Genomic DNA, 14,734 nt, shown 5'->3' with positions numbered 1-14,734 from the left:
CCGTGCTGTCCCTGCTAATGCAAGTGCTTCTGGGCTTTTTTGCCCCGAGTATGGCTTGCAAGGCATTCATTCCTACCAGAGACCACTGCAAACGTATTGATGAAACAAGTTTCTCACCTTTTTAAAAAGTGTAACAAACGCTTATTTTAAAAATGCAATTTTAAGTTTAACAATGTAGAAGAGAGCGTTTCTGAAAAACGTTTGAAATCTTAATTTGAGAATAACGTTTATAATGTTCTACGTTGAGACGAATGCCACCAAACTATAAAAGAAAAGTAAGGTTCACGGTGGTGTGACGCAGGTTGACGCAGGGACATAATCACACTCGATTAAACATCTGTAAGATATCCCAAACCCATCAGAACTAACCTTATTTTGTTTTACCATAACCTAAACTGATACCACATTACCCCAAGCCTCTAACATGGTGTATTTGGATGAGGATCAAACTAAATAAAAATAGAAGTTCAGGGTTAAGAAAAGCATTTTGTCATTTGAACTCCTGTAATTAAATAGCACCAAACCTGCTTGGATGATTGAAATTAATCTGATGTTTCAGCCACAATCGGCCCTAACGCCATCAACGCACCATTTATTTTAAACTCTGAATGAACCTAAACTGAATTTCAGAGCAAACAGATGGAAACCTGCTGTGAGCTGGAGCTTTTCAGTTGACAGGCAGAAGGTTTTTTTTTCACTGATTTGCGTCATGAATTTTAAATCAAACTTGGTTTCTCCTCCTACCTGGGATGAGGGTTTCCTTTCGCTTCACAGTGAATCCTAATATTCTCTCTCGGGTCGATGATGTGGTCCTTTGGGGACTGTTGGGTTATTGTCGGAGGCTGCGGCACTAGAGGGGATCAAAAAGAAGGCTGGGTGGGGGGAGCTATATGACCTTTTACTGCATAACTAAGGCTCTTTCCACTGATGCAGCGACCACACAAGCAGCTATTAACAAACACATTTGGAGACTGCTCGAACAAAGGAAGCAGTTTGCTGACGTACACAACTTAAACAAGAGCATGCAGAACACTCAGGTGCATCTCGCTTCGCTGCAATTATCTGACTGGTATTGAGAGTCTGGGAGATCACTAATGACCGAACAATAGCACAAGAACTCATGCTGGGTGCAGAATCGCTCTATCACTGCAGAAATAAATAAAAAAATCAGAAAAAGCGGATGAAAAATAAGTCAGTGCATGCAAAAATCACTCCAATCAAACAGTCAAACAAAGATAGCAAATCAGCGCACACACACACACACACACACACACACACGCACGCAGGCTGCTAGCTCAGCCTTGTCACTGGGAATGTGCTCTTTTGAGACTTACATTCTTTCAGAACTTTAGTGTTTTTCCACCATTGAAACAGGAAACACAAAGAGAATATGACAGTGGGGAGAACCAAGTATTAGTGATGAAAAATTCCCTTCCTGTCAGATTCCTGCTCCACTGCAAGGTTTGGAAAAGGCCGGTTACTCCCAAAGGAGAACCGGCCTCTAGTAGGCAACTTTTGCAAGCAACAAATAAGTCAGATGACTGCCGGAACATCAAATCAGACACGGGGTCAAACATTCCTGCATATAACAAGACTATAAAATACTATAAAATAACTTTTAAAGGAAATATTTAGACTCCAGCTACCAATACAAACTGTTTATAAGAGACTAAATTATTTATCATTTAGTTAGCAGGATATTTGATTTGTACTAGGTCAGTTAGCTAAGGTAGTAAAATTAAAGCCCCTCATGGTGAGTTTTTCCTTCTAAAAGCTCACGCTTAGACAGAAATATAAGGGTCATCACTAGTGTATGCCGCTAGCTTTTCCTGCTCCTTACTCGTGTTGATTTGTTAAAGAAACACTCGGAAATGCTTTATTATTAAAGACAAATATATCAATCTAACAACGTACTAACTGTGTTCCGTTCTAACACCAAAAGTACATCTAATAACATTTTCTTGAAGGCAGGTCTGTAGTTTGTTGTCTTACGGTCTAATGGGACCTCCAGCGCAGTGGCAAGCTGTCCCAGAATCAACACCAGCAGCACTGCCTCCATCCTCCTGTTTTCCATCATCGCTGTGTCACAACGGTCTGCCCTCAAATACGACGAAGCCCCGCCTCTCTGCTGCTCAGGCACAATGTCTGAGGGCACGTGCACAACTGCAGGGAAGAGGAGAAAAGAAAGTCAGAAGAAACCAGAGATCGTCAGAGACGGGAGGCTAGAAGCTGCATCCCTGCAGAACAAGCCTCTGATGGTTACAAACACTGAAGCGATGGCCACAGATCAATGCTAGTTGCCATGAACTGCATTTTGCTTGGAGCTCTTTTTGATCTAGTGCACTCCGACCAGGGTGGACAGGGCCCACACGGGCTCGTTCGGTTAACTCATCACATGACGCCATTAGGCTTTGCTGCTGCGTCGATAGCAACCTGCAGCAGATGACACATCAAGGTTCGACACGTGAGGACACCCTTTACGTTCCGTTCCATTTTCCTCTCAGTTTTAGCAATTCAAAACAAGTGCCAGCTGCAAATTGATCTGCAGCGAGGTCAGCTTTCAAACATGGGACCATGACACTTTCATGAGACTGCTATAGGAGGAAATGTCAGGTGGGACAGCAGATCTCAGATCTATGGCTGTTAAAGTGGGATGGAACAGGACTACCAGGGTGTCTGCATATGCAAACAATCATTCATTTTCCCTCATTAATCTGGGTTACAGGTCTACTTCTGGCTTGATCACCTGTTTTTGAGCAAAATCTGATGAGACAACAAAACAAAGCAGATATATTGCGCTGTAGGCACGGGCAGTGACTTAAATTAATAATAGATACAACACTAAATAGCTAATGCAAATGTTGCTTTGATAGGCACCTCGTTTCTTTTCCACAGGAACCTGCAGAAACACACTGCTAACATTATCGAGTCCTTTAATCAACATGGGGATCTTTTAGGCAGGGGTGTAATTTTTTTAGCACATCTGCTGAGAAAGACTTGCTGTCATTGAGCATATCAGCTTTAGCAGTTTTATTTTGAAAGGATTACAATAAACAATGGCTGTGAGTAGGATACTGCTAGAATACATGGGCACGCCTCTACAATGATCCACCAGACAGCAGAAAATAGAGAAACATAATAATCCTGACAGGCAGAACACATGAATAGCATCTGTATACGCACACGCTGAGCAGAGAAATCTAGCAGGTCAAAGTTCAAGTGGGGGTGTGCGTAGATCAGCTCCATCATCAACTATTTACATTTTGAGAAGATCAATGACAGTTATTGCTCCATTTTTTGTGTGTAATTTGTCAACAAAGTGCAATCAGCATGTTGTTTCTACAGGTGTGTGTGTGTGTGTGTGTGTGTGTGTGTGTGTTTGTATGGGAATGTGTTTAAACATTATAATAAAAACTCAGCAATCACCTCTGAACTTCAAAAGATCACAAGTCACAGTAGACATGTCTCACTTGTTGCCAGGCAGCTCGGCATTTCCACATCTTTTGACAGAAGCAATTATAATTTAGGACGAGGCTAAAGTAGAAAGAAGCAAATGTTGACACCTGGAGGTAATCAAACTCAGGGTGCGCTGCGTAGAAAACTTCAGTAACTGATAAGCACTAAAATCAAACCGACTTTGCTTCGCTGGGTAGATAAAATTAAACGATACTGCAAAGAAATCACCTGAATGTGAGCTCAGTCCTCAGGTGAGTGGATGAATCATTTTCTCCTTTAATGACGGTGGCCTGGCCTGTTTTCTTTTTATCTTTCCTCCTCGCCTGCCTGACGCAGGGCGTTTCGTTGGTGTATTAACATGTCACAGCTTCATTTGGAGCTCAGGCGGAGCAATTTGCGGCTTTATCAGAAAGCGCATTATCAAATTTGAGATATTAATGATGCTTACAGTTTAAAGGACTCAAACCTGCCTTTTAGAGGCAGGGCTGGATATTAATGTCCTGCCTTTGGGCAGAACAAGGCTTTGGATGAGATGGTGGATGTGGTGTCTGGGTCCAGAGGCTAAACCATCAGACCTGGTTCTAGTCTGATCCGCTAAGGGGAGGGAATGTTTTTGTTAGTGCCGCCCTGGGGTCGTGATTCAGTTCTGGCTCCCAAAGCTGGTGTCTCATGGATTGGGAAGGAAAAAAAAAAAGCCTAATGTCTGGCACCTCCGGCTTCAACTACACGTCTCCTGGGAAGGCTGGTATTGTTCGCCCGGATCAGCCAGTCACGAAGATGTGTGCACCAAAGGGCAGGTCTGGCTGGGGATTTGACACACAAAGATCCGGGGGATGGTTTGATCGAGCTAGTTCTGAAGGCTGCCGGCAGGGCTGCAAAACCTCAACACACTCTTTTCTTCATTATTTATTTCCCACATGTTGTGTGAGATTTATGCTCAGAGGAAAATCCAGTCAAGGTGACGACTCCCCTGCAATGATTTCTCCCAACGAGTCCCTCCACATATAGATGTTTTATACTAAAAGCGCTTGAATTGATACATTTTAGGTGACATTAAAAACAACCCCCTACTGTGACGGTAGGAGCATAAATGGGATAACTGTAAAATTTTATGGAGAATTCCCTAAAGCCTGGAGATTCTTATCTGAAATGGAGCCAGGACTCCATCCAGGATTCATTTCCCAATTTAATGAGGTGTAGCAGCTCAGCTTCAGCCGGTCAGCATGTGTGTGCCTTCATGTGCGTGCCCGTGTTCACGGATCGTGTGTGTACAGTAAGTGTGTGTGCTATAATTATACCAGTGAGCTGCAGTGATACGGAGCCATGCGGTCACATCCCCATCGCAGCAGGATGACGGTGGAAATTCAAGCAAGGCTTCCAAGACCTACAGACCAACCGCCAGAATAAGACTTCAAGAAAAACGTAGACAGACTCTCTTCAAAATATTATACTTGCACTTTTAAGTCTAACATGTTTCGTTTAAGGCTGCAGCTTGCTGCAAGAGCTTTTTTTTCTTGTTCTAATGCACAGTCCTTCAATGAGACACGAATATCTGTCTCTGTTGTCAGAGGCTCTTTTGCATCCTGTGCTGACAGAGATGGGAAAGCCAAAGTCAATAAAGCTCTCTTGCCGAGGACCAGATAAATCTAGAGTAGGGTTTGTAATGCTGTGCCAAAAGCTGTTAGACAGCCGATAACATCGAACAGGAAATGGCCTCTCAGAAAGAGACAGCACATGACAGGTTGGTAATGGCACGTCAGATTAGTATTTTTACATCTATTTTTCAAATAAGGTGAAGTGATGAAAAACCCTGCAGTCATTTTTTTCTGAAAATACTTTCATAATTATAAAAAAATATCAAGCCGCTTACGGACCTGCAACAGTCAAATGAGATGTTTTTGTGTATGATTAAAAACACACGGTGTAAATGTTCTTCCTTTTGTCGGTATTAAGGTTTTGTTTTTGTGTGCTAAAAGGTGTTATTGCTAAATCCTGAATTGCTAAGTTGTGTGCTGATAGAGAGTACAATAAAGACTACAATAAAGAAAATAGCTGATGTGGTGCCAAAATCCACTTAAAAAACAGAAACCAAAAACAATAGAGTTAGAGGCGAAATGGGATGAAACAAAAGATACTGGAGCGCTGGGAGAGACATGCAGGCAACAGGTGAGAAACAGGTGAAGACGCTGGGAGAGCAGGATGAGCAGGAGGAAACACAAACTGAAAAAACACTAAACACTAAACAACAACAGAATAAACATGACTAACCCACACCAAAAAATACTATTCCATGACATTCTGTCCATCCATACAGTTTCTTTGCCCGCGGGGGGCTGGTGCCTATCTCCAGCGGTCTCCAGGCAAACAGGTGGTACGTCCTGGACAGGTTGCCAGTCCATCGCAGGGCAGCACAGAGACGCACAGGACAAACAAACATACACACACTCGTACGTAAGGACAACGTAGAGAGGCCAAACAACCTACAGTCATGGTTTTGGACTGTGGGAGGAAGCCTGAGTACCCGGAGAGAACCCACACGTGCACAAGGAGAACACGCAAACTCCACGCAGAACGACCCCAGGCCGGGTTTTGAACCCAGGACCCTCTTCCTGCAAAGCAACAGTGCTAACCACTGAGCCACTGCAGCTTGACATTCTGTCCTTGGGTTCTCAATCGTATTTATGTTTATTTTTATATATTCAATCAAGATGAGTCCTTTAAAAAGAGGCTCACGCTTGTATCATCTACACAAATCTGGTTTGACCAACTGTAAAAAAGCATGAATACAAACTATTTATTCATCTGATATCTTTTAGATTAAATCTGTAAGATGTTTGATTTTTCATTTCATTTAAACTGTAATTAGAAACAAAAACAAGAATCTGACTAAATAATTAATAAATAAATAAACTCAACTAACATCTAAATGACAGTTTTGTGTTTATTCAAACTACAAGCTTGTGTAAAAAATTTAAACTACCATTAAATAAATTTGCAGTGGCAGCAAAACTAATTAAACTCGAATAAACAACCTAATCATAATTGACATCAGCATAAGTGAAAGGCTGCCGAGTCTCCGGCTACATGAGACCACCTTCACACAGATCCGTCTTTTCTCTCCACTGATGAAGAAAAACACTCTTCTCTGTCAAAGATGCATTGAGCTGCCCGGCCTCTCGCTCCGCCGGCCTCTTCAATTACTCCATTGTTATTTTCCCATAGCCAGCTACTTCACCATCCCAAAACTAATTGGTTTTGTGAACATGTCACAAATGTCCACACACACACACACGGACATGTCTGAACACACACAGATGAAGGTGTCAGGGGCACAAGGACTGAAAATGTGAGCTGACCACAGTGTAAATGAAAAGCACTCAGCAAGCAACAATCCCTGTGTAATTCCTGCAACAAGGAGAGTAAAACTACATCTTGTGCTTTTAAGATAATCTCCAGAAACTATGCAACTATTACCTACCCAACATGCAACCCTACAACCCAGAAAGACTGGCTGCCGTTGCATCAGAAGTCTACATATTTATCATCTTTGATAAAAGACGAGCATTTCTCTCATGTCCTTAATTAACTCCCATAATCAGTGCTATTGATGGCTCACGCAATCAGGGGTTTGTGAGGCCTGGTGCCTGATGGAGCAGCAGGGAACCCCTACAGGCAAATGAATGGGGTTGGGGGGTTGGGGGGGGGCGATTAGGATAGCATCACATTCAGGAAACCAGCGATGAGAAAATGGAAATGATTGGAAGAGTTTATTTCTCCTGATGATGGCTTTTATTCTTGCACATTTGACTGCATGCATGTGAGCCGTTAAACAGCCAATGGACAAGCAAATCTCATCAAAGTCAAAGATAAAGAGACAGATCTTTATTAGCTAATCAAAATAGAAAACATCTCAGTAGATATGATTAAGTCAAATGTGTTTTATTCACCTGATCACTTTGCTTCCATGAGGATTGGTTTTAGTCAGGAGCGAGCGGTGGTCTGAGCTGAAGCGCATGGAGCTGGATGCTCATTGGCTCTCACAAGCATTGGTTTTAGTCATTAACTGTTTGGTCACAATAGAGGCTCCATCAGCTGGCGTCAGTGTGGGTTTCCATTAATCTTCTCATTAGACTCCATAACTGGGAGACCATATGCAAATAATTGGTGCCGTTAACATATGAACCGGCATCCCGTTGTTCACAGAGCCCAAAGCTCAATGGCAGCTCCGAGCCTTTTATAGGAACTGTACAATACAAGATAAAGAGATCATCAGTCATCAGCTCCCATGTAAACGCTGGAAGTTGTTTTCATTCCCTTCTTTCAACCTTTTCTTGTTGGTTGGACAATGCGGTCCGTAGAGGCTTTGATCTACGATGATCATCTACCTTATGTGTAAATCTATGGGCTTTTGTTTATGAACAGTACATTGCTAAAGCCTCAGCTCAGATGTGGGCTCCATGAATCATACACCGTGTATATAAAAACTTGGTAAAGGCTTTGAGACTACAAAACACTCACAGGAAGCATTCAATGGACCTTTTTGTTTTTCAAAGCAAGCACAGGCGTATTAAAGATGTTCTGCATGGTGATTCTGCTGTAGTACGCTAAAAGGAACTGAAATAATGCATTCAACACACATTTGCTGCTGCTGTAAACCTGAACATGATGGCTAATGGAACAAAAATATACCATTTTGCATTTAAAACAGTATATACTTAAGTGTCAAGCTAAGTGCTAAAGCTAACCAGTATTGGTCTAAAAATTATTTCTCATGAAGGACATCCTACCATTCTCCTTTAAACCGTCTAGTTCCAAGGAAGTGCAATAATCAAACTATGAGTCGCTCACCTTCGAAATTCCCCGAGCTATCAGTATAAAACAACTCTCCGCTCTAATTGACATCTTCTGCTAACGCAACATGCCCACCAATTTGTTTAGTTTGCCTCCTTTCATAGCACAGCCCATTGGCATTCAGCAAGTTTCCTCCACATACATGCCAACAACACTCCAGGATTTGCTCCTTGTCCCCTGTGTCCAAATGCTAATCAGTGGCGGCGCCGGCACTTCTGAGAGAGAAGCGGTCCTCTTTAGCATGCAGATAGAAGCAGCACCTCAACACGACCTGGTGTTAAGGAGGAAATCCTGGCCTGTTTGGTTTGAATGGAACTAAAAAGTTTCTTTCATTCTATCGTTTCATTTGAGCTCAAATACACAATCTGTTGGTAGACCTGTGTTTCTAGAGGTTTCCATAGCAGATCAGCTGGTGACATCTGTGATTTTAGTTTGTGAAGACATCTAAAGGACTCTCAAAGTGTCTATTAACTTCTAACGTCTAATTAACTCGGGCTAAATTGAATTCACAGTAAAAGATTGTTAAATGTCTAAAACTAGATTTAGACATTAAAAAGAGGTCAAAATTATGCAAGAATAAAAGAGTTGTCCATCTGTTAGACCAAAGTTATCATTTTTTATTCTAAGCACTTCGCACATGTTTTTGAGTAAAAGGCACCCACAATATATGATCTATAATCTGTTTTCACTGCAGGAAAAATCATAAGTCAAATGGTTACCTTTTTTTTCCAAGTAAGAGTTTTGCTTGGTTATTGGCATTTTTCTAGCGGTTTTGCTCTCCAGCACATCACCAGTGAGGTTAGCTGTTTGAACGATGTGATAAATAACACATTGTTTTATCACTTTCCACTAAAATAAAGTTAGTTATTTTCCTATTTTCAATAATAATGATTCACTAGTCATTCGCCCCTCCTTTCCACCAGACGCAAAAGCATCAAAGCTGCAAAACATAATTTGAGGCAATTAGCTGCTGTTGTAGTGCATGATTCCTTGCCACCGCCCACGCAACATCACGTTTTGGAAGCATCCCCGTTTCTAGTTTACTTTTACATGCTATGGTTCCAGAACACGCCAAACTCTGCAGTTCAGATTGGGCCAGACAGAAAGTAAAACATGTGTAAACTTTCAAAATAAAAGTAATGTGCAGATTTCCTGTTGTTTAACTAGTAAGAAAACAGATGATTTCCTGTGAAACCTATATAGCTGAGGTCAACAGAACAAAAATTCAATCACAGACCTTTTGTAATTGTAACCGGATTACAGGATACAATAAGATAATTAAAAGAAAAAATAAACAAATGGGCCAATAATTAGGTTCGGGGAGAATTGGAGGTTGTTTAAGAATGACTGGAGTCACGGGTATAGCATGAAACGGTTTATATACTAAATTTTAATAATAATGGGAAATATAACACATAAAGATAACACACAAAAACAGATGAAAACAATCGACAATAGTAAAATGCTCGGTATGAGATTTGATCATATGAGTCACAAGTCAGCCGGCGTCAAGTCAAATCCCCACGCTTGGGGTGAAAGTCAGAGTCCGGTGGTGCGATTTTTTCCTACCACACCGTTGAGATTGTTCACAGAAGAGAGCAGTCTGCTCTTCAGTTACTTGAGATGTCCTGGTTCGTTCAGTGGTTAAGGCTCGCCATCTCCCTCGTCAGGAAGAAATCCAGTTCTCGTTCCAAGTGAGTGATCATAGGAGTCGGGATCAAACCCAAGGAAAAAAAAAAACCCAGCCAACGCGCTCCAACGGTTCCCTCCTACAGAGGATTGGTTCACTCTGTCGTCTCCACACAAATCGCGTTGGTTCCAAGTTCCTAGCTCTTATTAGAAGGAGTCAAGTCCGCCTCTCCCTCTATCTATGCGGCACCCAAATCAGGGTTCTTCACGGCCTCGACCGTTGTTTTTTTTTCTCTCTCTCTCTCTCTCTAACCGCTCAGTCTTTGCTTTCTGTATCTGCGTGCTGCACAGCCGTTTGTCTCTCCTCTCGCTCAGCTGCGTCGCACGGTTTTATTTCGCGGAGGCGGGACTTATTTCTCTCAGCCAATGAAATTTCAGATTCCCACCTGGACCAATAGTATACAGCTTTCCTCTTCTGTTTCTGTTAGGGATGTTCAAGATTCTTGTTTTAACCGATGTTTAATATTAAACTCGTTATTTTAGTTATTCACCCTTCCAATAATTCATTATGAAATTATCTATTAGTTAATTAGATATCTATTAATTAGTATTGTTAATTTCCTTAATTTATATTTTATATTTTATCTAAATTGAGGATGGATCATATTAGTAAGCCAATTAGTTAATACCTCATTAAGGTTCTAGCTTCTGGGTTACATCCTCCCCCATTAAATATCATGCACGTCCCTGTGCATTGTTTCTACGGGGTACACAACTTCTTGAGTAAGAGAGTCAATAAAAGCTTTATTAAGTCCTTGGAAAAGGGACCTAACTACGGTCACTAGTGGATTGCCCAATTGAGAGTAAGTTAGTCTTTGAGGAGGCTGACTACTTCGTTCAGATCTCCTGACATACATCTCTGGTTGCACAGTATCATGCTCATCCGTTTCGGTTTGATTCTCAACTGAGACAGGACGAAGTGAGCTCTCTGTTTCCGACAGAGCTGATGAGCTATTCTCTAAGACTTTGGTCTTTTCAGATGTATGTGTCTGATCGTGTATGATGGGTTCAAAACTTACATCACGTTGCTGCGACTTTAGGACACCATCCAATTGAGGTAGGTTTGTGTTAGTTTCATCCCCCGTTTCTACGTCAGGTAAGTATACTTCGTTTTTTTTCGTTTTTTCAGGTAAGTATGTTGCTGCTTCTTTCACTCTTTCAGGTAAGAATGTCGCAGTTTCACTCATTCTGTCAGGTAAGAATGTTTCGGTGTTGATGCCTTTGTCAAGTAAGGACAATTCAGCATTTTCATTACCAGCTAAGGTTGGTTCCTTGCGATCCCCTGTGTGTAAGGATAGTGTGTTTTGTTGTTGAATATTATTTACCGGTCCTGAATCTGCTATGAGTTCCCTATTTGGCAAGGTGACCGCTATTTGATAGGATGGTCGGTTTAGCACTTGTGGAAGATCAGAGTAATAAAACTCATCTACCTCTTCGTCAAGTGGCTCATCTGGGTCAGGTTCTAAGGCTGAACTCTGTCTTGTATGAGGTCTGCTAGGTTTCGTAACGCGTTCTGTTTCATTTTCTAATGAAGAGAGAAAACCACAAGGCAGTAAAAGATCTCTGTGGAGTGTTCTGTTGGGTCCTTCTCCGTTCTCTGGTTTTACAGTGTATACTGGCAAGTTTTCCATCTGTTTGAGAACTATATACACTGTTTGCTCCCATTTGTCTGCTAATTTATGCTTTTCTCTTAAGCGAAGATTTCGGACTAAAACACGATCTCCCACACCTAGTGTGGACTCACGAATGTTTCTGTCGAACCGTTCTTTGTTCTTCCTCGCTGTTTTTTGAGAGTTTTTTATGACAATGTCATAACTCTGTTCCAGATGACTCTTCAGTTCTTTAACATACTGAGAATGAGTTATAGAGGGCTTGTTCAAATGCGGTAACCCAAAGGCAATATCTATAGGCAACCGAGGCTGCCTACCGAACATTAGCTCGTAGGGAGAGTATCCCGTCACGTCATTTTTTGTACAATTGTACGAGTGAGTAAGTGGTTTTACAAAATCGCGCCAGTGATGTTTCTCAGTGGCTTGTAAAGTTCCCAACATGCTGAGTAATGTACGATTGTACCGTTCAACGGGGTTGCCACGAGGGTGATAAGGGCTCGTTCTGACTTTACGGATACCAAGTAAAGAACAAAGTTCCTTGATTGTACGTGATTCGAAATCCCGTCCCTGATCACTATGAAGACGCTCAGGAAACCCGTAGTGGACTAAAAAATGTTCCCACAGGTTCTTCGCGACGGTGGTGGCTTTCTGATCTTTGGTTGGGATGGACACTGCATACTTTGTAAAATGGTCTGTAATCACTAAGACATCTTTAGTGTTCTTACTGTCTGGTTCTATGGAGAGAAAATCCATGCAAACTAACTCCATAGGTCTGGTGGTGGTAATACTCACCATTGGAGCAGCTTTGTCAGGGAGGGCCTTCCGACGGATACATCTTTCGCAAGTTTTAACTTTGATTTCGATATCACTAGCCATTCTTGGCCAGTAAAAACGGGACCGAATGAGATCTGTCGTACGTTCAACCCCAAGATGCCCCATATCATCATGTAGGCTTTGCATGACTGTTGAACGTAATGAATCAGGCAAGACTAACTGCAATGATGTCTCTGGTCCTAATTGGCGTCTCCGGTACAGTAAATCATTTTGAAACTCAAACCGTTTCCACTCTCTCAAAAGGTTAAGAACCACCGGGGGTTCTGCAATAGTATCAGTTGGCGGTTTATTGTCAGTCATAAGCAGCTGAATGACTCGGCCAATGGTTGGATCTTTCCTCTGCAAGGAGACAAGGTCAGCATGGTTATACTTGGGCACAGCAAAGAAACTGTCACTATTGTCTTCCAACTGGAATAGGTCTGGAATGGCCGCTGCAGACATGGCAAGTGACTGAACTAAACCACAAGGAGAATCAGTCTCATCCAAGACCATGTGCTTTTGGCATGTTGCCTTCACTGCTTCGGCTTGAAGTTGAAGCTCGACTTCTTTGACAGAGGATAAAAGATGAGATCGGAACTCATCTAGTCGTTGGCATTCCTCAGTGAATTTTGAGTTGTCTTCAGGTTTATCATGCAGCCTCCTAGACAGGCCATCCGCGTCAACGTTCTGTGTACCTGCACGGTATCTGATGTCAAAATTATAGGTGGACAACGCAGCTAGCCAACGATAGCTCGTTGCATCGAGTTTTGCCGTTGTTAAGAGGTAAGTTAACGGATTATTATCAGTAATGACAGTGAATGTGTTCCCATACAAATAGTCATGAAACTTATCTGTTATGGCCCACTTTAAGGCTAGAAACTCCAACTTGTGCGCAGGGTACCTAGTTTCACTAGAGCTTAAACCGCGACTTGCATAAGCGATTACCTGTGTGACACCGTTTTGCACTTGGTATAGCGCTGCACCGAGTCCGGTCGTACTAGCATCTGTGTGTACTAGATATGGGAGTTTTGCGTCAGCGTAGCCAAGAACTGGCGAAGTGGTAAGTTTTTCAATAATAGTTTGAAAGGACTTCTCACAGTCTTGGCTCCAACGATTCCCAAAGGGTTCTTTGGGGTTCAAGTACTTTGATCTACATGGTGGTGTTTTAAAGTTTTTCCGTTTGGGTGGATAACCAGCCGTGAGAGATGTTAGTGGCTTGACAATATTTGAGTAATCTTTAACGAAGCGTCGGTAATAACCGGTAAATCCTAAGAAAGATTGGAGTTCCTTCAAAGTCTGAGGCTTCGGCCATGTTTTGAGTGCCTCCACCTTATCTGGATCGGTTTTTATGCCATCTCGAGATACTATATGTCCAAGATAACGCACAGATGTCTGGAAAAAACGACACTTATCTGGTGATAGCTTGAGTCCGTATTCTCTAAGCCGTTCAAGAACGTGAGAAAGTCTGGTTTCGTGTTCTTCCAAGGAGTTGGAAAAGACGATCAAGTCGTCTAGGAAAACTAACACTTCCTTCAGATTAATGTCCTTCATACACTTTTCCATAACCCGTTGGAAAGTGCTTGGAGCATTTGTTATTCCTTGTGGCATACGGTTAAATTCATAAAACCCAAACGGGCAAACAAAAGCAGTTTTAGGTTTATCCTTTTCACACATCTCTATTTGATAGTAACCTGACTTGAGGTCCATCACAGAAAACCACTGTGATCCAGCGAGAGCAGAAAAGGACTCCTCCAAGTTAGGCAGGGCATATGCGTCGCGAATGGTTTGCAGATTAAGCTTTCTATAGTCTATACATAGACGTACCTCACCATTCTTTTTCCGAACTACCACTATTGGTGAGGCAAATGGAGACTCCGACTCTCTTATTATACCGGTTTCCAAGAGGGCTTCCAAATGTTTTCTCACGGCTTCATAATCATGTGGATGGATCGGCCGAGATTTCTGTTTGAATGGGGTCTCGTCTTTTAAGTTGATGTGATGTCTTATCTGTTGTGTATGACCAAAATCAAGATCGTGGTGCGAAAACACATCGGAGTAAGTGTTAAGTTTGTTGGTGATCCTCCCTTTCCATTCTTCGGACAAGGGCGAAGTACCGAAGTCAAAACTGAGAGGAGGGTTTGAAGGTGAAGTCTGTTGCTGCGAACTACACGCCGCAAGTACTTTCTGATCACTTTTGTCAGGTTCTGGATATGGCATAACACGATCGGCTTTAACTAACTCAGCGATCACACAGTTAGTGGGTAATGTGATGTCATGGTTAGTTTCGTTTCTTAGTACAACAGGTACTTTGTATG

General features: G+C 42.1%; 1 protein-coding gene across 12 annotated transcripts in view; it reads right to left on the bottom strand.

Annotated features, from left to right (window-relative positions):
• Nucleotides 1–14,734, bottom strand: part of LOC107388489 (neuronal cell adhesion molecule) — a 113,321-nt gene that overhangs the window by 28,932 nt on the left and 69,655 nt on the right. For all 12 annotated transcript variants that reach the window (XM_054733533.2, XM_054733536.2, XM_054733543.2 and 9 more), the window contains exons 3-4: nt 1,993–2,163; nt 745–850 (exon numbers count right to left, since the gene is read on the bottom strand). In XM_054733533.2, coding sequence (XP_054589508.1) covers nt 745–850; nt 1,993–2,077 — 191 coding nt within the window. In that variant the 5' untranslated portion in view covers nt 2,078–2,163. The remainder of the gene's footprint in view (nt 1–744; nt 851–1,992; nt 2,164–14,734) is intronic.

The sequence above is a fragment of the Nothobranchius furzeri genome, chromosome 4 (genome assembly GCF_043380555.1).
Source record: "Nothobranchius furzeri strain GRZ-AD chromosome 4, NfurGRZ-RIMD1, whole genome shotgun sequence".
Taxonomy (NCBI): Eukaryota; Metazoa; Chordata; class Actinopteri; order Cyprinodontiformes; family Nothobranchiidae; genus Nothobranchius; species Nothobranchius furzeri.
The sequence above is the reverse complement of the archived record's forward strand: the minus strand, read 5'-3'. Positions and strand labels throughout refer to the sequence as shown.